Here is a 23,129-nt window from a genome sequence, read left to right as displayed (position 1 = left end):
AAATGCCAGACAAGATTTTTCAAGATCATATCTAATCACTATTAAAAGGATGCCTGATTAGCTGTCTTTGATTTCCAGTCAAAACACACTCAAACCCACACTGCTGTGGAGATCAAGACTCGATTTTCCAATAATTTCACTCTCTCTGTCAGAAGATAAACAGTGAAGCTCTTTCTAGTGACACAACACACAGTCCCTTATACAACATGTGCAAGTCTGCCCCCCATGCTCCACTCCAGAGATGTCTAATCTGTAAGATACACCCATGAGCCACGACTCCATATGGTGACACCTGCATCACCCTGCTGAGCCTTGGCAACCTCAATGCAGCCTGTGGGTGACTACAGGGATTTAGAGGAACAGACAGAGATGAACACAATTGGTGTTCAACCTGCAAAATGCCAGGTCAGCCAGTTATTGGTTAACTGCAATTTTTTTAGTGCCTGTCCACGGTGATCATTCACTGTGCACTGAATGCTCACAGTACTCACACTGTGAGCACCTCCATGTAGCATCTTTCCTTTTCTTCCTGCTTCTTCTCTGCACACACACATGCATGAATTGGGCTTCTGGGTCTTCTCAAGTGCAAAATGAAGCAATTATATCTCAGAATGCTGCTAAGAAGTGTCATTTCTATATAATACTTTTATATAGGGACACTGTCCTGTAAAGAGCAGTGCGTGGTAAAGATACTTATGGAGTTTGAGGTGGACATTCTACAGGTGTCAGGGGCAGAAAGGCTGTAAATAAGTTCCTAAGAACATGTCGAGGAGCTTGAACTATGGCAGTTATGTTCTAAAAATGCCATTTGTCTTGAATGTGAACTCAGAACTTGTGGTTTCCTGAACATCTAAGTCTGCAAATATACAGGTATTTCATCTACAGAGAAACATGGGAAGGTAGAAATGCAGAATTATTTTTGGGAGACAGACAGACAGACAGATGTGGGAAGACTCTGGGCTGGCAGGAGGATTTCTGGAGTGAAAACTGAGCTTATTCTGTAAGTGTGCTTTGCCTTGTGTAAGGGAGAGCTGTCACGGAGAAGCAAGGGTGAGAGATAGCAGGGCAATCTCAACTGCTTTGGACAGAAGCTGTCAGAACATCTGTGAAGTCAATATATGGGATGTTCAACTGCAGTTCAGTGTCAAATGGAAGAGAAGAACACAACAAGAGAGAAAGGAGACATAGGCTTCTGCTGACTGAGGAGCAGCACACAAAAGAAGACACAAAACAACATTCCCATGAACAAAAGAATACAAAAGTTGGATAGCAGAAAAAATAAGAACCCTTGCAAAGGAATTTATGAGAGTTACAAGCAGAACTCACAAGGTTACTGTCTCTGAGAAATGACTTGAAGCTCTAACTAGAGGTAGTTCTGTGTGAGAGAAGCTACAAAGGGAAATGCAGCAGTGATGTAGTCTACTTAAGCAAAAACTGTCTGTCCCCTTTTGTGGCTGCCTGGGGACAGTTCAAACCTGTTCTTGAATGTACAAGTCCACTGGCATCAAAGCAGAAAATCACCTTTCTCACAGGATCTTCCTGTCCAGCCCAGCCCGCAGGTGCAGTTGCCATCCACGTGGTCACAGATGCCACCGTTCTGACAGGTACATGTCAGGTGGCAGCTGGGGCCATACTGTCCCTGGGGACACACTACAGAGAATTAACAAAGTTTGTAAAGAAAAATAAATTAGCATTCAAAAAAAAAAAAAAAGGATGAAGGTGATAGGGAATAAATACAAACACATGCTCCCCACAGAGTATCCCAAGTTACTGCTGTCTCCCAAGCGTGACCAGACACCACTCCATGACTGTTATCAGCTTCATCCAAACACTTTGTCTTGCCATATCTCCTCAGCCCTGTGGAGATCCCAGTGCCCTGGTACTGAGGGTGGCAGAGCAAAGCAGGGAGATGTGGTAGGATAAGGAAGGGTGATGGAGCAGAGAGAGACAGAGCTGAGTACACCCGACTGCGACATTATCGAGCAAAGGCACTGGGAATGCAGCTACAAACAATGTTTGGTGCTGGCTTTTGTTTGCTGGGTGTTTTAAGTGTGTCACCATTGACGAGGTGACCTCAGGTCCCGCTTTGTTACCTTGCTGACAGCCAGGTCCCATTTGGCCAGGGGGACAGGAGCACTTGCCAGTCCGTGGGTCACACTGACCTTTACCACAGGCACAGAACTGAGCGCAGTCCTTCCCATATCGGTTTTCAGGGCAAGCTGAAGGAAACACAGGCTTTTGTTAAACATCCTGATGCCAGTTTTCATCTTTAATATAGGCAGGATCTTATAAGTAGAGTTGGCTTCATTTTTATTCCACCTAATGTGCTTCAAAGCAACACCTATGAAACCAAAACCCATCCAAAGACAGGACTGCTTCATCCTCTGAGACTCTACCTGAGGTTATAAATATAATCTGTGGTTTCACATGGAGTATTTAGAAGATTTCCTACTAAAATGTGAGTGTACAACTGAAATATCACTTGCTTATCCTTCCAGCTAAAAACATCTTTCCATCTTTAATATTGATGCTGTCCTATACCGGAGAACAAAGTTGTAGGCTCCTAAACGTTCAAACATTGCCTTTCTGTGAATAAGCTGAAGAGAACTTCACAGAGAATAGAGCTTTGGAAACAGGACAGAAATTCAGCCACATCATTTAGCTCTGAAACACAGAAGTAACACTAAAGTTGCCATGGAGCCTTTACCAGTTTTGCCACGACAAAACTTGATCTTTTTCCCATTTACTGAAACTAATGGCACCATAGTGTGAAGCAAAATATTGAGATAATTTCTCAACCTCAAAATTTTGGACAGGAAGAAGGAACTTGAGCAACTCATGCTGAGCTGGCTCTAGAAATACATTTGGGCAAGCAGGTTGTAATCCTGGGATGAGTGTCCTTGCTCCTACGCGCGCAGAAGAGAGGGAAAATATTTTGCAAGAGATTTTTTTACAAAGCTGGAATCCTGATTTACAATTCAAGGAAGAGGTAGCTGGGATCTGTCTGTTTTTCTACTGACAAGCTCTTATGCAAATTATTCTCTGTGCTGTGTTTTGACAGAGGCAGAACACGAATGTTGGCTTACTTTTACTGCAGTCGGCTCCAATGAAACCGGGCGCGCAATCACACGTTCCCGACGCGGGGTCGCAGTGGCCTCCGTTCATGCATTTACAGGGATTTTGGCAGTTTGAACCATAAGTACCTTTTGGACACCCTGTTTGAAAACAAAAAAACTCCATCAATTAGGCTACGTTGCTACTGGGCCTGCTGCTTTTCACGCCATAAACACTTTTTTTGCTTACAACCGAAATTAGATTTTTATTTTCTAACTCTGGTCACTTCTAGAGGGCCAGGAGCAGGCCTTGGTGAGCAGATGGCTGCCTGGGGCAGCATGGTCCTTGGGGCAGCACTGACTTGGAATATCAAACCCCTGAAAAGCTGGACCAAGTGCTGTTGCCGAGCCTGGTCCGACTGCTCCTGGTTCTGTGCTCCTTCCATTCCCCATATGTGACTGTAGAGAGACAAGCAAACCCAGTTCTAGAGAGGTCTTCCTCTTGGGATTTATGTTCCAAATAAACCTGTTCCCTCTTTCCCTCCTACAGAGAAGGAAAGATGGGGCCCTGCTCCCTCTTCCTTTGGGCAGCAGCAGCCTGGTTTGCCTGAGATGGCGAGAAGCCATGAGCCATCTCCGTGTCTTTTAGCAGCCACTTTATGGATACTGGGGCAGGTCATGTCTTTCAAAAATGTGGAAGCTGGGGGAAACTTGTTTCCTCTATTATCTAGTGATTCCCTGCAAAAAGGAGCTGGCATTGTAAGTGGTTGCCCAGAGAAGTTGTGGATTCTCCATCCCTGGCAGTGTTCAAGGACAGGTTGGATGGGGCTCTGAGCAACCTGTTCTAGTGGAAGGTGTCCCTACCTATGGTGGAGGATTGCCCCTTCCAACCCTGTGGATGGAAGACTGTGAAAACCTGCACATGACAGTAACACGGAATTTCAGAAGAGACCTTCTCAGGAGATAGACACAGGAAAAAGATGGTTTAAATGCAAAGTCAGAAAATTCCCTGAGGAAAAAACAAAAGCAGCTGTATTTCATAAAAACCAATGGGATCATTAGACCTGGATGGATTGTTGGGCCAGCGTTACATGGCAACAAGCTGTCCATGAAGAGGTTTTCCAGGGTGTAGTGACTATTTCTGGTTTCTTTCTGGGCAGCTAACGTGGAAGGAGACATGAACAAAAGATCAGGGAGATCTGAATGCATCTGCCATGCTTAGCTTATGTCTTCAAGATGCTCTTTAGAGCAATGAAGGTTGGAACTGAGGGAAAGAGCTGGGCAGAGCTGTTGGGCACGTGCCTCTGTCTGTCACCACTGAACCTCCAGTGTGCCACCAGTGAACTCCAGTGATACAGGTTATTTTCCTAATTTTCCAGTGTACTGGAAGAGAAAGTACCTGGTACTTTAAGAGTAGCATGATCATCATCAAACAGTTCCACTAGTGCTGCTATGTCTAAATGTCATTTCTTTGCTCGCTCCTTCCTTCTCTTCCCTGGCAAAAGGAAAGTCTGTGGCTACTTTGGAAATCTGGTTGAATATATATTCGCACACGTCTCCAAGCAACAGATCCCTTGCAATCTGTGCATAAATAACTTCATGTTATTTCTCTTTCCTGAAGGCATGAAAACATGGCCTGAGTGGCTGGAGAAATCTCTGGATTTTCTGAACTATTCAATAGCAAGGGAGAGCTTATGGGGAAGCTTTGAAGGGGTGCCTCTTACAATAAAACTGAACGTTGGCTTCTGCTCAAACCAGGATAGCAGATCATCAGGACTAAACAGATACACACTTTTATAACATGCAGATACTCTCCCCAGCCCTTCTCAACCATGAACTCTTCTCAGTGAATACTTTGTCATCAGTGTTTTTGTCCGTTACCACACAAATTCATGTGCAAACCCTGGCATCCAGGAGTGAGCCCTGCAACATCTAATTCATTCCCACGGAAACATGAAGTTAAGGACACACCCAGATTCTATGATTTAATTGGACTCTACGTGAGTTTCTCTTTCCCTCTTCCCTTTCTTTTTGCTATCATTTGGCTTTCCTCTTTTTCTTTAATTCTATTTCCCACACTCCCAAACACATTGCTTCTCCTTGGCAGAGATTCCAGAGCTGTTCCTCAGCTCAAGGTCAGTGATAGATGCTCCATCACTGAAAGGGATGCAGTAATTCAACACTCCCTCACATGCCCTTACCAAGTTATTTACTCTTGCAGCACCATCTGTATTTCAGTTCAAGAAGGAGCAGCACAAGCAGGTCAAGTTCAGTCACTGCAATGTGCACATATTTATTAACAAGGCCACCTCATCTGTTACTACTGTGCAGAAGACTTTCAGTGCAGACACCAGGGACATTTTACCCTGTGTTCTACCATTTCAGTAGGCTCTGCTCTTCTGAAAAGGGTTATCCTCTCACTGCCATATGTCTTTATGTCTTTATCTCATAGAGACATTTTCAAATTTAACGGTTTCCTGTGCAAGAAGAACATAAGAAGACTTATGTTCTTCTGCTAACAAATGAGTGGCAGCCAGATTTCCACCTCATTTCCCAATTTTTTTCCTTCTGGTTTGAGTTGGTTTGCCATGACCAAGAGCTCCCAAATCTTTTCATACCAGTGGCACACTCTGAGACTTTTCTGACCAATGTTATTAACTGCATTGTCAAATAATCCCTTCTGACACATCCTGTTACCTACAGCCTAGAGGTGAAGCTGGTGAGGTCTTTCTGGCTCTAGGTGTCCCCAGCCCAATGTCACCACTTACTGCTTTTTATTCATTTCACCCAAGCAGGTCTTCCCATTCACCAAGTTATGGACAAGTGATGGGAACCTTATTGCTAATTTGTCTGCTTCCTCTGGATCCTGCCAAGAGACTGTTTCAGCTCTTCACTCCAAAATTTGAGAACATGAAAGCCTCGTTGCTCTTGGCTCCTGGAAATTTGACTTCCCAGCCAACTACACCTTTTATAGATACTTTTTTCAACCTTTTTTCACAGTACTATAAATATAGCAATAGTTGCCAGAAACTGTTTCCAGCAGCATCCAACCACATGTTGACTGGACTGAAGCCCATTTCACGTGTTTGGGAGCGGCTCCCTGTGCTGGTTTTAATATTCTATTGAAAGCTTCTTCATCCTGGAGCAGCCCCAGTTCTCCCTGTAGTGAGGACAGCGGGAACATGGAGTATTCCCACCAAAGTCACGCTAGCTATCCTTGGTTTTCAGTCAGTCACTTTAGAATCAGGCCCACAATCTCTCCCTTCACTGACCACAATCTAAAAATAACTCACAATTAAATGTTTTCCTTCTATTTTTGTGTCTGTCTATGCAATGCTCAGAGTTGTACAGGGGAGAATAGGAGGTTCTCTCTTCATGAACCTCCACCATTCCATTATTTCTCCAGTAAACGTTTAACAAGCCTGTATTTAAGTGAGAATTTGCTGTGCAAGACACTGTGCAGTTTTGGAATCTCAGAGAGCACAACACCATGAAGTCTCTTGTCTCATGCTCTATAGTTTTAATCCCAGCTACATAGAAATCCATGGCTAAATTCCCTCTGAATGCAGTAAAACACAGATTTCATTTTGTAATTAATCTTTTTATATATTTCATATCAGAACTTCAGTGTCATTGTTAATGTTTTCAATTTTAAAATTCTGAAATAAAATCTTAAGGACTAAAGCAAGTTTGAAGACATTTACCATAATTTATAATTTAGATTTAGTGCTACACAAACAGGTAATGAGTCCTGAGGGATTGCTACATAAAAGTAATAGGCAGACCATGATTAAGTCTTTTAAAATGATACCGTTAAATAGTTGATCTCCACTACTGCTCTAACATTTATTATAATCTAATGTATAATGGATCCAGATGGCTCCAGTCTCAATGTTGAAGGCCAGACTTCGATCTCACTTACAGCAAAAACTGATGTACAAAGGAAGATTGAATCAATCTTTTCTATTTTATTTATAATTTATATTTTAAAGAATAGCTTGTGATGACATGATGGTACCGCAAAAGCCAATGTCTAAAATGAGTCTCTTTCCTGCTTCTACTCAAGGAATAAAGAACAGGTTTAACCCTTACTAGAGCTGCACATGTTACAGCTGGCTTTTGTATACAAACTGTCACCCAAAAAAGCAATTAAACCAGGGCCACAATGAATTCCTAAGAAAGGAAAATCAGCGTTCGCCAAAGACAGAAAGGCTGAGCTCAAAAGACAACAGCTTTTTTTTCCCCTTTATTTTTTTTCCCTTCAAAATGAGACTATTACAAGCCATGGAGTAAAACCAAAATTAAAGTTGTAAATAAAAAGGTAATTAACTGTCTCCTTTATTGGCTATTTTGGTATGTGTTTCTTATCAGCTGCCACATTCCAGCAGAAACAACTTTACAGATGTCCTAAAATACCGGCATGAGGCGTGTGGATCTGGGAATATTTTTTATGATGGAGCATTGGGCCAGTTGGCATTTTGTCCTCTACACTAGTCACCATTTTTCAATCCAGAGTAACAGTTGGTTTAATTTGATTGTTCCTCAGAAGGCCCTGCAACTGAAGGGACTTTATGAATCACTTAGATTTATTGCCAATTGCAGCTTGTTGTTTTCTCATAACCATTTGTCCTTACTTGAGCACGCAGAGATTTCGGGAAGTATTTTGGACTTGGTATTTGGAAATGAAAGAGGTACTCAATATCCAGGTATAGCTGAAGATGGGAGGTGTAAATGCAGAGGATATATTTATATTCTTTAGCGTGGTATGAAACTGGAAAGAATTTACCTAATAAATCTGGGGGTTTTAAACATTAATTTAAATGTTAATTACATTTTCAAATTAAAAATTTTAAAATACAGATTTTTAAACTAATCCCTTGCAATAATACAGGTATTTTTATTACTGTAAATTAATATGCTTACTTCTTATACTATAACTTCTTACACTAAAATTTTTATATATAGATATCTATATAAAAACCTCTATTTCTCTCAGTCAACACTGAGGGTACTGACACAGATGAACTCAAAAGCACCAGCACATTCTCCTGCATGACTCAGTCCTCTTTCCAAAAGGCAGCATCCCCCAAAGGTACTCACGGAGGTGGCACTGGTCACCGTGGTACCCTGGGATGCAGAAGCATTCTCCAGTCACAGGGTGACATTCCTGGTTCTCGGTAGAGCACTGGCACACTCCGTTACAGTTCCTCCCATATGTGCCCGGTGGACAAGCTTTGGGAAGAAGAAATGTAAACCAATAAATTAAATTTGTCTTGGTAAATATAGCGCTCAAACAAAGAGCGAGCTCAAATTTATTAAATAAAATCCCTGCCTATGGAACAACGCTCTCCTCCGGGACTTTGGATTTATTACATTTACTTGGGGGTTACTTGACTGCTTGATTTTGTTTTGTTCAGTCAATTTGTGCCCAACTGTCAAGGGCCAGATACAATTTTCTTGTCACTAGAAAAAAATCATATGGAAATGTCAGGTAAAATTGACTAAAATAACAGTATAATTCCCAAGGGACCAGGCGTGTGGATAAAGACATTCTACCTTTTGTGGAGAGTTTAAACTTGCAAAGCTGCTGTGGTATCAACATCTCCACAGGTTTCATTCTGCCTGTTGACAGCCACATTGCCTGCAGGTTTGGGCCTTCCACATGTAATTCTTAGGTCTGACTTCCATTAAGTTGCCCTAGCTATGGGTCAGGATTTAGAGTCCTTTAGTGGGGGATACAGGACACTGATGTCAATTCTTTCAATTCTTATTTATTTCTGTTTTTCCTTTTGCAGAAGCAGGGCTCAGGCAAAGCTTTGTAAGGAGGAACAAAGTCAGGGTGCTGCAGCTGGGGTCAGAGCAGGAGCCTGCTTCCAAAGACAGCTCTGGGGGAAAAATTCCATGCTGAAGAAAAACCAGATAATGCCCTTGCCATGAGCTCTGAGAGCAGGAATAGATGGTCTCTCATGGGGACAAGGCCAAGAGAAACCTGAGCTGCTGCTTTACTGACAGCACAGCGATGGCTGCGGGCAGGAGCTGGGCTCCACTGGCATCTCCTCAGCCTATTTGGATCCAGTTCAGCCCCCAGCTGCTCCAAGAGCTGCAAACCCAAAGAGGGCAAACCCCACCAGCCCAAACTGCACCTGGCACAGAGCTCAGAGCCGGGTGAGGGACAAGCAGCCCTTGGCCATCCTCCCTGCTGTCAGGTTGTTGTCTCCTCCCTCTTCAGGCACTATATCATCAGGTTGGTACTAAAGAAATTAATTTCTTAATTAATTTACATGGGAAGCATTTGCATTTTTATAACAACCAACTTACTTCTCTCGCAGCCGTGGCCGGTGAATCCCGGGGGACAACCGCAGGCGCCCGTCAGGTGGTGGCAGGGGCTGCCGGGGGGACAGCGGCACCGCTGGGCACAGCCTGTGCCAAACCGGCCTGGCAAACACGCTGCAGGGGTGACACCAACCCTCGTCAGGGCGTGGGGCAGGGCCCGGGCAGGACGGGGCAAAGCCACCCCGATCCAGTGGATCCACTGCTCCCACCCCCGTGAGCGCCTCCAGACCGACCCCGTGGCACAAGGTGGGAATGAAAACGCCCCGCCAGCAGCCCTGGATTTGGGAGGAATGTGTGCACCAACCTGAACTGCCTGCCTTCACTCACGTTTGTCACAGTGCCTCCCTCGCCATCCCTTCTGGCAGTGACACGCTCCAGTTTGGTGGTGGCAGGACAAGCCGTGCACGCAGTCACACCGCTCCTCGCACCGCTTCCCAAAATATCCTGGGGGGCAGGCTCTACCTGCTGCATGGACAGCATCCACCACTGGTAACCAGCCAATATCCTCCTTGACTGTGGGATGTATATTTGACAGAGTGCATGGCCAGAAAAATCAGTGAAAGAGAAGATCCTAAAACTATCAAAAGCATTTAGTGCTGGCTGTTAATAAGTCCGCACAGGAAAGCTTAAAAAGACTACTTAGTCGTAGTCTGGAGTGTTAATCCAGATACAGAGATGGTGATGTCATTTGATTTGACACAACTGTGCACAAAGAAACAGCTGTTTGAACAGAGAAAACATGCTCTGTCCACAAACTTCTTCCACCTCTCAGTGCAAAGAGTCAAAGAGAAGGTGAGGCCTGAAGAGAGGAAAGGGGGGGAACTGCAAAGGCTTTACAGGCCATGCTGTTGGTTGAGGCTTTGACTGCACTCAGCACCTGAGGAGATATCAGAAAACTGCTCGTGTCTTGCAAGAATCACAACACCTCAGTGGCCAAGCTGAAAGCACATTTCAAGTCACCTGGTATCTACTGCACGTGAGATTTCATCCCTGTTTCAGGGATTCAGATGGTTCTAAACATGCCAAACAGCTTTGTCAAATCTGGATCTGGATCTTTGTCAAATGCAGGATCTGTAAATCTGAACCATCACAGTTTATTTTGCTGAGCTCCCCTCAGTGACCCACAGAGACTCAGCAGCAGGTGGTTGATCTGGCAAATTGTCCTTAAAACTCCCTCCCTTTTGTATGTTCTTCCTTGTACCCCTAAGGCAGAGAAACACCTTCATTTTCTTAGCAGGCAGAGAACAGAGGTGGGAGGAGATAAAATGATTTGGACAAGGGCATGGTTGGGCAGAGAGGGCATGGTTATCACAGCCCCTGTGGGGCTGAGACATGGGGTGAGCAGGCATGCATTCTGACTGGTCTACAGAATATTGGAAAACTAAGACATAAAATAGAAAAGGGTTTCATACTGTGGAGGCAGAAATGGCTAGTTGTTAAAATCAAGCATCTGCAGAAGAAGCTGCCCTTACCAACATCACAGTGGTCCCCGGTCCAGCCGGCACGACAGACGCATTTCCCCGAGGGCTGGTCACACACCCCATGGTGGCAGTTGCAGTTCTGCCCACAGCCCTCTCCATGCTGCCCATCCCCACAATCTGAAATGAGATGGGGGAGACTGACAGAGGGCCAGGCTGGAGGAGCTCCAGGAGGAACATACTTATGCCTCTGCAAGACAGTGAGCCACCTAAACTGGTCTTAAAAACCTTCATTGAGAGAGATTTTGAAGCCTCCCTTGAAAAAATTCCTTAGAAATAAATAATTTTTTCTCTTGGAGGATTTACTACTTTTTTCTTCTCAAATGAAGGTCATTACCTATTTTCGCCATCCCCAGGGGCCAGGGAATAGCTTATTTTTCTTGTCTATTGAACAAGTTTCCAGCACCATCGTACATTCAAGTGCCAATATCTCCCTCATCTCTGACTAAACAACCCCAATTTTTTCAGCCTCTCCACACCTAGTGCTCTCCATCCCTCTGCCTTCTCTTTTTTCCTGTGTTGTCTCAAACCAGACCCCACCACAACTGAATTTCCTAGCAGAGCAACAGAGGTGCTGGAGGGATGGAGGATGTGATGAGACTCACCCAGCTCACATGCTGTCCCTGTCCAGCCCTGGGGACACTGGCACTCTCCTGTCACACTGTCACACGTGGCCTGGCCGTGGCAGACACAGCGCTGGAGGCAGTTTGCACCGTACCATCCGGGAGGGCAGCCTGGGAAGGGGAGGCAGCACAAAACCTTCCATTAGGGAGTGCAGGAGAAAGATGCAGGTTAAACACCATCCCTTCCCAGCTCACACCCCTTCTCGCCCTGGAAGATGCTGTGGGAGGTACAACCAAGTAGAAATGGGGACATGATTGATAAGGAATTACTCAGCATAAAACTAGTTTGGGAACAAAATAGTGGATGAAGTGAATTAGCTGTGACCTACCAAATGACCTTGAGATTTCCTGTTTGTACCAACAAAAAAACACCCTTTGGTTCCCACCAGCTTTCTCAACACCAAGGAGGGGAGTTATTGATTCCCCTCTTTTCAGAATTTCTTTGTACATTTCTCTTAAAATCATGGCTCCTTCTCTAATTAATCCTGCTGCCCACAGCTGGCTGATGAAATGTCACAGTTTACCTGGTTTTAATTTAGCAAGTTTGTATTAATTCTCATCACAACCAGATGGACAGACTCTAATTTTTTAACACAAAAACCCCTAAACCTCTGTCACGTGCCAGAGTGACACCTCTTTAGGATGGCAACAGGAGTGAGTTCTCACTCTGCAAAAGCACAGTCACAGGAGGATGGCTCCCCCAGCCTCACACAATTTTTCTACCTCCTTACTTCCAAAGAGAAAAGAAATCTCCAAACATATCTTTAAAGGAAAAGGGTAATTTGAAAATGTCTTCTATATTTGAAAACAGCTTTTTTTAACTTTTGCTTTGGTTTTGTATTTGAGGCTCCCAGACAAACCAGAAAAATTTAGGTCATGTCATACATGTCATCAAGAACGGTTTGGTACCTTCACAATTTTTTGATCCTTTGTGGAAAGAGCTCTTCAGATCAGGTTTTAAAGGGGGATACACTTAATTTATATATTATTCTACCCCTGCCAGCTTTCATCCCCTTTCCCTAACAGTCCTCTTGGTATGCTGAAGGCCACTGAGTAAAGGTGCTGACACCAAAGCCCAGCTCATCCAGGAGCATCCACAGCAGCATTCCCAGCTCCATAGCACTGCTGACAGTACAGGGAAGGCACAGAACAAGGAGCCTTCTGCAGTGGGGATGGACAGACTTTCCAGCAGGTGAAGTGCAGAGGATCAGGTCACACAAGCTGCAGCGCAGCCTTTCTTTGCCAGCCTCTTTTCTTAAGGCTCCATGGAGTTGGGCTTGTGTTTGAGTCACACGTATGGGTCTAATTGCCCAGCCTCAATGCCTTTCACATGTCCTGGATTTAGCCCACGTCTGGAACAGCGCACGGTAACGACGAGGATCAGTCGGGCACATGGGATGGTAAATCAGGCCACAGAAAAGAAACAGAGCTTCACTTCAGTGTCATAATTTGGAGTTTTATGGACCTTTTCTCCCTTCATCAGACCTCAAAATCAGCTCTCTTTCCAGTTTATGGCTGTTTCAGCCCCCTCTGCCCCGTGCACACTGAGCTCCTACACCCTGCAATGGTGCCGTGGATTTATTTAATGGACCGATCACGTCATTGCGGATACAGAACCGGTGACAACACAAGGCAATGAGCTGATAGTTAAAATACCAATGAACTTCCCCCAAGCAGATGTTTTATTTCTTTTCCCTCCTATAATCCTTCTTCAGGGGGTTGAATTTCCAACTTTACCTTCTTGGCAGGTGGCTCCTTTCCAGCCCGGGCTACAAAGGCACGTCCCGGTGACGTGATGACAGAGCGCTCCGTTGTGACAGTGACAAGTGTTGCTGCAGCCCGGCCCGTAGCTATTCCCCTGGCAGGCTGTAATGAGAGAATTCCATAAAACCCCATCAGGAAGCATCAAAGGAGGCACTGCGCAGAGCAAACCTGAGACACAACCCACTGCCAGGGAAATCAGGTTGGAATTGTCTTCTGATGACACACTTTTCACATCACAAGGGTGCCTAAGAACATATATAATCATAAAATCATTAAGGATGGAGAAGACTTACAAGATCAAGTCCAGCCTTTGGCCTAATACCACCATGCTCATTAAACCAAATCGCAGAATGCCACATCTACTCATTTTTTTGAACACTTCAAGGGATGGTGACTCCACCATTCCCAGAAATATATATATACATATATATAAAACCATTTATTAACCTGACACTAGATAGAATAATAGAATTGTTTGGGTTTGAAAAGACCTTTAAGATCATTAAGTCCAACCATTAACTCAGTACTGCCAAGTCCACCACAGCATCAGCCAATACAACTGCAAAGGGTATTTTAAAACAATTCTGCAAATTAGGATCACATAAAATGAAATTGCTCTGCAACACTTGCAGTTTAGAGGTAATGTATCTTATGAGAGCCTAGCACAATAATGTGGCTTAAAAATATGTATCATAGCACATTCTGAAGAGGTTTTTATGGAAGGGCTGGACCGCTGGGGTGATGGATCAGCTGTCAGCCCTGGCCCTGCGGAATGTCTTTGTGCTAAACTAATGGTCCAGCAGAACCACCAGCCCGACAGCCCGGGTATTTATTTGCATCCTGGTAAGAGAACTGACAACTTCATTGTTTTCAGTGTTCATTTTTCACAGCTGGATGCCTTCGCTCACCCTGACTCTCATTCTTTGGTCAGAGAGGGGTGATATTTTCAATGAGTTTGGTTAAGCAGCTGGCTCCCAGGTGAAAACGTAACGCGGCCATCTCGCAAGCATACGCTCACCACAGCTCTGCGTTCAGTGCTGCTGCCTGTGAAAAATGGCAGTGATAAAATTCCTGCAGTCCCTGCTGCATTGGAGATTTGGATAGTTTTAAATGGTGGAAAACAGACAGTACTGTTACCCTGTTTTCTTCAGGTATCTCCCCGAAAATATACAAAGCGAGTTGATGCAGCTGGATCACCTCCTTGGACGGTTTTTGTTCTGTCTTGCAGGGGCTCTCCTGCACTTGGACAAAGCTGCCAGAGTCTCTCATCCCTGCAGCACTTCTGGCATGCACTGGAGAAGCAAAAAAAAAACCAGATCCCTAATCCAGAAGAGTATCCTGCGCTTGCTGGATGTGACATCTCCCAGGCTCAGACCCAAACAGTGACTTTCCACCCAAACCTAAATACCTTTGAGGGTGTCAGTGAATGAGATGCAGTGTTGCAGGAGGACATGTCCCTGGGGACAGAAGGGAGGTGTGAAACCATCTTGGTCTCAGAGGTGAACTTGGTTGACAGTATCTGATATATTCTCAGCCCTTTTCTTCCCATCTGAAGACTTCCAGCTTCCCAGCCTGTTTCTCAGACACCATTTCTCCCAAGACTTCTTTTCAGCAGTGTTCATTTTTGTCATCACTTGGACCTCATTCACGTTGAAACCACAAGAAAGAGAAGGAGCTCAGTCCCATCACAGCTAAAAGTTTGCTCTGCAAATGAAGCTTGGTTGCCAAGTGAAAAGTTCAGCCCATCCTACAAAGCTCTGGCTCGATTTTGGGAGCAGAACTAAATATTTCCACAATACAGACCAGAACTATAGCATAACCAAGCCAAAGGAAAAACCAGCTCATCACCAGGTCCCCTGACTAGTTACCAGTGGTTTGTGTGAGGTTTTTGGAGTATGTGTGCAAAGCTCTTGTTACACTTATTGAGAAGATAAAAGAGTGTTCCAGTGAAGTTTCTCTTTTTACTACAAGGAACCTCTTTTGTGAAGTTCCTGCTGAGCCCAAACAGCTTCAAAAAGAGGCATTTTTAGTACTGATAGAATTAGGGTAAAATTCAGATGTTTAATTGTGTTTAGCTTCTACAGACCATATTCAACATGAGATTCCTGGAGGTTTGGGTTGATTTTTTAAAGACTGCAAACTATGAATGAGTTTGTATAGAATCACAGAATGGTTTGGGGTGGAAGTAGTCATAAAGATCATCTAGTTCCAACTCCCCTGCCATGAACAGTGATGTTACTCACTAAATCAGGTTGCTCAGGGCCCCATTCAATCTGGCCTTGAACACTTCCAGGGATGGACTATACAGAAAGGAAGGTTACACCTCTGTCCTAAAGAAATGCCAAATGTCAGATCCTTACTTCTGTATCACCGAGGCACCATGACACTCAATGAAGCAGTTTATTAAAACCCCCCAAAAAAGAATGGGCAACATACTTTTCCTAAATCTCTTTCTTGGAACCCTAAAATATCTTAGGTGCACACTCAAAAAAAAAAAAAAAAATCAAAAATAAAATCTCCAAACACAGACTGAAGCTGAGGCAGAGCTTGCTTGGCAGATTTCATCCCAGTTTAACATAATTCATTTTCAAACAAACTGAAAACCACAGTCTGGTAATGGAAAGCATTAGGCAGCTTCAACAAAAGGCATCACTGTCTCTATTGCCCATAATTAGATAGCAGAGCATAAAATGCACTGCATGGCTGGCTTAAGATCAATTCAAATCCCATGATGTCAAAATTATTCCTCAATATCCTCCAGCACATTGCCTGCAATCTGATTACTTCCACACGAGTGCTGTCCTTCCAGCTGCTCGAGCTGGTCCCAGGAACCAGCAAGGTGAATATTAAACACCCGGTGTGGATAGGGAGTGGTGAGCTCTCCCCCACCCCTGACTGCCTTGCTCTGAGCAGCTCTGGGGCAGCGTGGACGAGGTGCAGTCGTAAAATCGAAATGAAGATTCCTCACTTAGCCAAGAGAAAAGGAGGTTACACTCTGCACCGTTCACTGACCTCGCTCTTTTACTTACAGGGACCTCGGAGGCTTTGACATCTTCACCAGCCTGAGGAATAAATCAACCAGCACAAAGCTCTCATGGCTCAGGCACAAGACAATAAACAGGTTTTTTTCCTAATGTGAGTAGGGGAGGGGGCACAGGAGGCCATGGACAAAGAGCTGCATTTCTTAATTGACTTTAATGAAACACATAACAAAGCTTCCCGTCCCTAATGCAGGGTAAGGAGCAGGGAAGGGGCAAGACACATTGCAACCCCGTGGCTCAGCACTAAAACCAGGCTGTGACCAAGGAGTAAACATCACACCTGTTCAGCACCACCTTTTCTGCTCTGTGGGATGGCTAAATGACTCTGGTTCTGCACTTATATTGTGGTCAATCCATTAATCTACAGCCACAGAGTGTGTTACCACCAGCATCATCAGGTGGTGGGTGATGGAGGGCCAAGTGTTCCTATAGGGGGCACAGGGAGGCAAAAAGGACTGCAATGGTGAGATGCTGGCAGAAATGTCTAAAATCTGGGAAGATTCAGCAGCACTGACCCACCTGTAAATCACAAGAGCAGGGGATTCTGCGGGAGAAGATGGGTTGTGTTGCATGGTGGGGGCAAATAAGGGAAAAATATTATGAAGAGCAAGTGCTGCCCTCAAACAGGGCTGATGATAAGATGGCATATGGTTGGAGAACAAAATTGCTTCAATACAAGCAACATTTCTCTCTTTTTTTGTAAATTAAACCAATTCTCTATTGCAGAAAACTACTACTCATGGTTTAAAGAAGTGTTCACAGAAGTGTTCACAAACAGAGTTGGCTCCTTGTGGAACTGCTCTGGAGCCCAGCTCTACACCACAGTCCTGCAGACAGCAGTTGTATTTTCAAAAGGAAGTTTAGACCATGACATCATCCTAACGTGAAACAAGGAAGCTGAGAGGCTAAGACCTGAAAATCTTAAAAAAAACCCACATATTTGCTAAACTTTGCAAATAGGCTCAGTGTTTCCGTATGTAATGTCATGTAGCTAAAGAAAAAAACATAATTTCCCATGAAATGTAGTGAAAAGTTTCTCAGAAGAGACAATGTTATACATACACACAAACATCTTTTTAGCTTAAAGAATGTGGCATAATCCATGTTTGTGAACATCTAAGAAGTTGACATTTGTCTTGAAACAAATAACTTTTCTAATAATTAGTTAAAAACCTGTTTTGTCACACTCAAATAACAAAACAGCCCCAGCTCTGATTTTTCCACTTTGTGCATTTGTAATCTGTCACTTTATAATTGATAATTAGATGAGACACACCAGAAACAGATACACAACATTTCATCTCTTAATGTCATACAAAAATAAAAAGCAGGAAGTTTTCATATGACAGGAGACAGCTCTGCTATTTAAAACCTGATGCTTATCATGTTTGACGAGTGCCAACAGCAGCCAAAAAAAAATGATGTTGACGATTTCCGCAGCTACCAAAAATTGTTCCCTTTTTTGGCATCTTTGGAAAGGAATGTGACCTATCTAAAACTGTACCCTGGCAGGTCATCCTGCATTCCCAGGGCAAACCCATGCCCGTGCTGGGGGAGTTTGGGAGCAGGGATGTACTCACGCTGCTCGCAGGTCTCTCCCAGCCAGCCCGGGAGGCAGCGGCACGTGCCCAGGACGTGGTCACAGCCAGCAGCATTCTTGCACTTGCACACCTGGTGGCAGTCAAGCCCAAAGAATCCTTCTGGACAAGCTGCAAATGCAAAACATTCATTTTTAGCACAGTTCCTGTTTGGTTCTTCTGTATAAACTCCAGCTCATCTTTTCACAGATGCTTAACAACCAAAGTTGCTTCAAGGGGCTAAGCCCGCACAATTCTGCTAAAAGCATCTTGGAAACATGTGACCCTTTTACATAAGCAATGGATTTCTGCACAGTAAAACATGGCTTAGAGTATTGAAAAGCCATAAAGCAAGTCAGAGAATGAAGCTGGGTTTACACAAGCTGGTACTTGTGCTTCTGTAACAAACAAGAGGAAAAAAGAAATAATTCAACATAATGTGAGACTCCAGGGCCATCCCTGTTGATCTCCCTCCCTTTGGAAATGCAAAACTTCTGCTCCCATTTACTGTCCTGACACTTTTCTAAAGATTTTTTACAGTGAACATAAGCCACAGTGGTGCAGTTCAGTGCTGAAATGAAAAACTGGTAAAGTGAATGAACAGAGAAAACCAAGACGAATTAAATGTAGCAAAACAACCTCCAGGGAGCCGAAGGAGCTCCATACCTACATCTGGGAGATGTAAGGAAGAGCAGCACCATGGGTTCAATTTATATCTTTACCAGTGCTGAAAGCAGTGAAAATAAGCATTGGTACTTGTCAGTGGGCCACATCATAGCTAAATGTTTCACTACAAGAGTGCTAAGGCTATGTAGAGTTTAAAAAAAATAAAATAGCTTTATTTAACATCTCTGCATATATATGTGTGTGTCTAGCTTCTTTAAGTACCTGTATATAATTATGTCTCACTAAGTGATAATAAAACTGTAGTATGTGTCACTCTTTCCCCAGAATCCCTGAATCAGTCTCAGGAATTATGCTGCTATGAGATAAGCATAAGTTATTCAATAAAACTTATCTCTTTGTCCTCCTTGTCAATATAAACTTATATTTAAAACCAAATCCTCACACTTCTATCACGAAACAACTGTCTTCCAATAGAGTCTTATGACAATTATTATCACATACACTACCCAACAACCCTCCACACTAATTTCACAGCTCTCAACCAGATCAGAATAACACTGGTATCATCATAGAATGATTGAAGTTGGAAAGGACCTTAAAGATCATCTCATTCCAACCCCCCTGCCATGGGCAGGGACACATTCCACTAGACCAGGTTGCTCAAAGCCCCGTCCAACCTGGCCTTGAACACTTCCAGGGAGTTATCCATGTGAATCTTTCACTGTTGGACTCTTTAGTCATTTTCCTTGCCCTGTGTCCTCTCCATGCCCAGGTTTTTTGTCTCAGTCTGCTCATCCTGCCTCTTCCATGGATGCAGATTCCATTCTCCAGCAGTGAGCTGTCTGCTTTGGCTACGAGTTGGGGGAATTCCACATCCATAGCCAGAGGCAAACCTGACCTTCATCCAGTGACAGCAGCAGTGTAACACACGGAGCATCTGCTTTGGCTCCTCTCTTCTCAGAGCTTCTGCTCAGCTTGCGACTACAAACCACTGTTTCATCTACTCAAAATCAAAAGGCTGCTCTTCCCTTTGTCCTGTCCAGAAAGATTTCGGGTTTCCCACCCTTTCCAAGTTTGTGCTGCCTCAGGAAAACAGGAAAGAGCTTCATACCAGTGTAACACCATAATGCATCCATCAGCCTCTGCTCAAACTGCACTGGGAGAGAGCTGTTAGCAAGTTGTAAGGATGAGCCACCCGTGTGTGGTTTAATCTTTCTGTCCCTATTTATTCTGCTTCAGCAGACAAGGACAGGCTTCTCCTGCTGAACCCTCAGCGACTTCAAAGCCCGACAAAGTTCTTTATTTAACAGAGGGACTACACAGCCTTGTCAGCTGTTCCTTGACATGCACAGTATTTATTTTCCCTTTTTATCTTATTAAAACAGCAATCTTGCTGGGCTATCTTATGACAATGATTAACAGCTGAAATCTCAAGGGAGAAGTCCAGTCTGTCCATCCTGTGGCAGTGCTGATCAGTAGCTGAGATGCAAAAGCCAAGTGCTGTGCCCCACAAGGGCAATATGTTGCTGTTACTAATGCATCAATTAATACACATTCTGCAGGAATGGCCCAAGACTCCTGCTGCCTCCAGTTAGTGAACTAATTGTCTGGCATTTGGGGATATTTGGTCAGATGAACCAGCGAACTGCATAATTCTTGTGTTGGCCTGATTCCATAACTGGACACAGCCTTGGGTCACACAGCACATACCAGGGAGCAGCAGGGAACGGAATTAAACAAAATTACAGTGCAGTGAAGGCAACCCCAACCTTCAAAGCAAGAGCAGCAGATGCTCAGCACTTCATAGAATTAAAACAATTATAACAATTGCCTCCCCAAACAGGAGCAGCCCCGGTTCAGGGCAGGGTGACTCTGCTCGCTCGGCACATTTCTGACAGAGCTGGGAGCGTGGCTGGTGAAGGCAGGCACACCTGGATTCCTCTGGGTTTGCTGAGCTGCCTGACATCAGGAGCCCAGGCTCAGGCTTCCTCCATGTCAGATGTTTACATTTAGTTGAAGCAAGAATTGATATATTTATCTAATTATCACAATAAAGATTGGTTTTGGAGTTGGGATTTTTTGATTTTTTTTTCCCCCTTGCCTGTTTAGCTGTAAGTGCATTAAAACCAAAGCCTCTCAGCAGAAGCATCTTTTCTGGAAAAGATGCTACTTAGGTTATCTGTGATTGAACAGGAGAGAGAAAGGACTTTACAAAGCCATCTTTGCCATGATCCTTGCCTTTACACAGTCCAGGAACGTAGAGGCATTAATTGCTACTTGAGTTCAGGACCAGCCAGAACTCCACGTGTGCCTCTGGTATCTTGTCCCCAAGCAAGTAACATTCTCCACCCAGATAAGGAAGGTATCTAGTGGCATTGCTAGTAGCATCTACCAAAAATGATTCACTTTCCTTTGGTAATGCAAGACCTTGTGAAGAAACATATATTATTTCATCGGTGTTCTTTTTGTATCACTTGCTGCTCTCAAGAAAATTCAAAGGAAGCCTTTCCTAGATCGTTCCTACAGACTGAAAACATTTCTTTGTAGATTATTTTGTTTTCAGCCTTATTTGCAAACATTACCTATTTTGCAGCTGAAACAGTTCTGCTCATTTTGCAACTCCTTTGAAATAGATTTGAAAAGATTCACGAGGTTCATTTTCACAGAGGATTGAGTAGGGGTGAAAGACGGAGGAGGCACGTCCCACTTTCAGAAATGTCTAATTTTCTTTCAGGAAGTGTCTCAATAGCTTTATTCTTACCCATCATTATTATATATGACCACAGCACTACTGCAGGGGCAGCAGTAGGAACGACACCAGATGAAGGGCAGCTGATCAAAGGTGACTCAGGGCAGAGCTGAACTGAGATGATGGGGGACAGATAAAAGTACTTTGAAGAGTGTGAGGTCTTTTGGCAGCTTTCTGTGGCCAAGGGCACAGAAGTTCAGTCACCTCCCAAATAATTCACAGCAAGGTCTCATGAAATAGCAGCCTGGAGCAAAGGTATCTCCTGCTATGAGTGAGCTTGGAAACTGTCTTGTGCTGGCAAATGATGATGATGATGGTGGGTGTTTGGCTGCTATCTGTATTACTGACAGGTGATATATGTAGGTTGAGACTTAGGAAGGACTAAAATTACATTAATTATTCTAATAAAGAAGAAGAAGAGATTATGGAAATTTGTGGCAAATAAAGAACTTGGAAATGGCCACTGAAGTGGTGTTTTCCAACAGGGACTGGCAGGCTAACCTATGAAGCCCTACTTCATACTGAAGGTCATAAATTAATGAAAAGGAACAGGAGACTTTGCTCCCACCTGAAGAAATGAAAACCAATTCCAGAAAACCCAAAGGCAAATTTCGGGACTTCTGCAGTTTCACCCTGAATCTTGATCCCACGCTGCCACAATGCAAAATACCAGAAGCAATGACTGCAGGTTCAAACACCCTCACTGTGCAGGGGTGATATTAATTATTAATATTAGTCAATATTAGATTTTGTAAGGGACTGCCCTCTCCTAGGGCTTTGAACTTCAAAGGCTGCAAAAGTCTCAGTCTCAACATCTCTGTGACGACGGAAAAGTCCTTCCCAGCCATGGGATGAGGCACCAGCAGGATGTGAAAAGTCGGAGGCAACACCGCAGTGCTGGGTGTCAATCCCTAAATTTGTGCCTGGGAGGCACAGAGCCTGGCCAGTGTGGGTGGATTGCCAAGAGGACGGCAAAAAGCACATCCCTGCCAGAAGGAAACCCTGCCAGTCTCCCAGTCACCAGAAACAGAAGCGCTGCGGCTCCTCACAGAAAAGGTGCCAAGAAGGTTCCACCAAGGGCAAGCCACCCACACGTTTTCCTCCCTTGTCGTCTTTTGGAAGCAGCCAAACTGTTCTGGTTGAAATGTTTTATGTTAAAAGGTAACTCAGGTCAGCCCAGATCAAGCACCCTGCCTGCTTGAGAGAAAACATGTAGAAAACAGTGTTTTACGAATGGTAAGTACTAAATTCCACTCTCCCCTCCACAATCTTCTTTCAGGAATTAAAAAAGATAAAAATGTCCAACATGACTGATTTGGAAGGTGAGAGCTGTATTTTTTTTTCCCCTATAGACGTCATATTCCTCACACCTACTTTGGCAAAGGATATTTAGTTTCTTTGTCCCCATTATGATTCCTGCTGGAATGAGCAGATTTACACAACAACACAGATAAATGCTTTGTTTTTCCAATAAAAAAATAATAATTAAAACCCCCCAGATTTAGGAAAACAGAGTTCAACTGAATCATAATAAAAAGGGGACATAATGGAGATACCATAAATTACGAAGTGCTGTTTGCAGCAGGGCCCTGGAAAAGATATTTATTTTGTATAATAATCCCTGGCAAGAATGAAAAGGAAACAACAAGCAATGTGTGAACACAAGCCAGTGGGTGCTTTGCTATATTCCTGGTCAGGCTGTGGAGCATCTCCCTTCCCATGAGAGGGCAGCAGCTGCCTGCAAGTGCTGCCACTTCCCTCTGCTGTGGCTCTAACGCTGCCCTTGTAAACTGGCTGATAAAGCTGCTTTCTAAGCAAAACAATTGTGGTTTAAGGATCATAATTTGTGCAATCTTCAATCCTTTACACTTAAATAAGTTTCAG

At 44.0% G+C, this 23,129-nt stretch overlaps 1 protein-coding gene across 1 annotated transcript in view; it reads right to left on the bottom strand.

Moving 5' to 3' along the window:
• Positions 1-23,129, bottom strand: part of LOC116791720 (multiple epidermal growth factor-like domains protein 6) — a 193,129-nt gene that overhangs the window by 9,921 nt on the left and 160,079 nt on the right. The window contains exons 24-33 of the mRNA XM_032697995.1: positions 17,873-18,001; positions 13,225-13,353; positions 11,470-11,598; positions 10,859-10,984; positions 9,714-9,842; positions 9,372-9,500; positions 8,154-8,285; positions 3,087-3,215; positions 2,094-2,219; positions 1,522-1,650 (exon numbers count right to left, since the gene is read on the bottom strand). Of these exons, the coding sequence (XP_032553886.1) occupies positions 1,522-1,650; positions 2,094-2,219; positions 3,087-3,215; positions 8,154-8,285; positions 9,372-9,500; positions 9,714-9,842; positions 10,859-10,984; positions 11,470-11,598; positions 13,225-13,353; positions 17,873-18,001 (1,287 nt within the window). The remainder of the gene's footprint in view (positions 1-1,521; positions 1,651-2,093; positions 2,220-3,086; positions 3,216-8,153; positions 8,286-9,371; positions 9,501-9,713; positions 9,843-10,858; positions 10,985-11,469; positions 11,599-13,224; positions 13,354-17,872; positions 18,002-23,129) is intronic.

The sequence above is a fragment of the Chiroxiphia lanceolata genome, chromosome 10 (genome assembly GCF_009829145.1).
Source record: "Chiroxiphia lanceolata isolate bChiLan1 chromosome 10, bChiLan1.pri, whole genome shotgun sequence".
NCBI classification, from domain to species: domain Eukaryota; kingdom Metazoa; phylum Chordata; class Aves; order Passeriformes; family Pipridae; genus Chiroxiphia; species Chiroxiphia lanceolata.
This window is presented reverse-complemented; position numbering and strand designations above follow the sequence as displayed.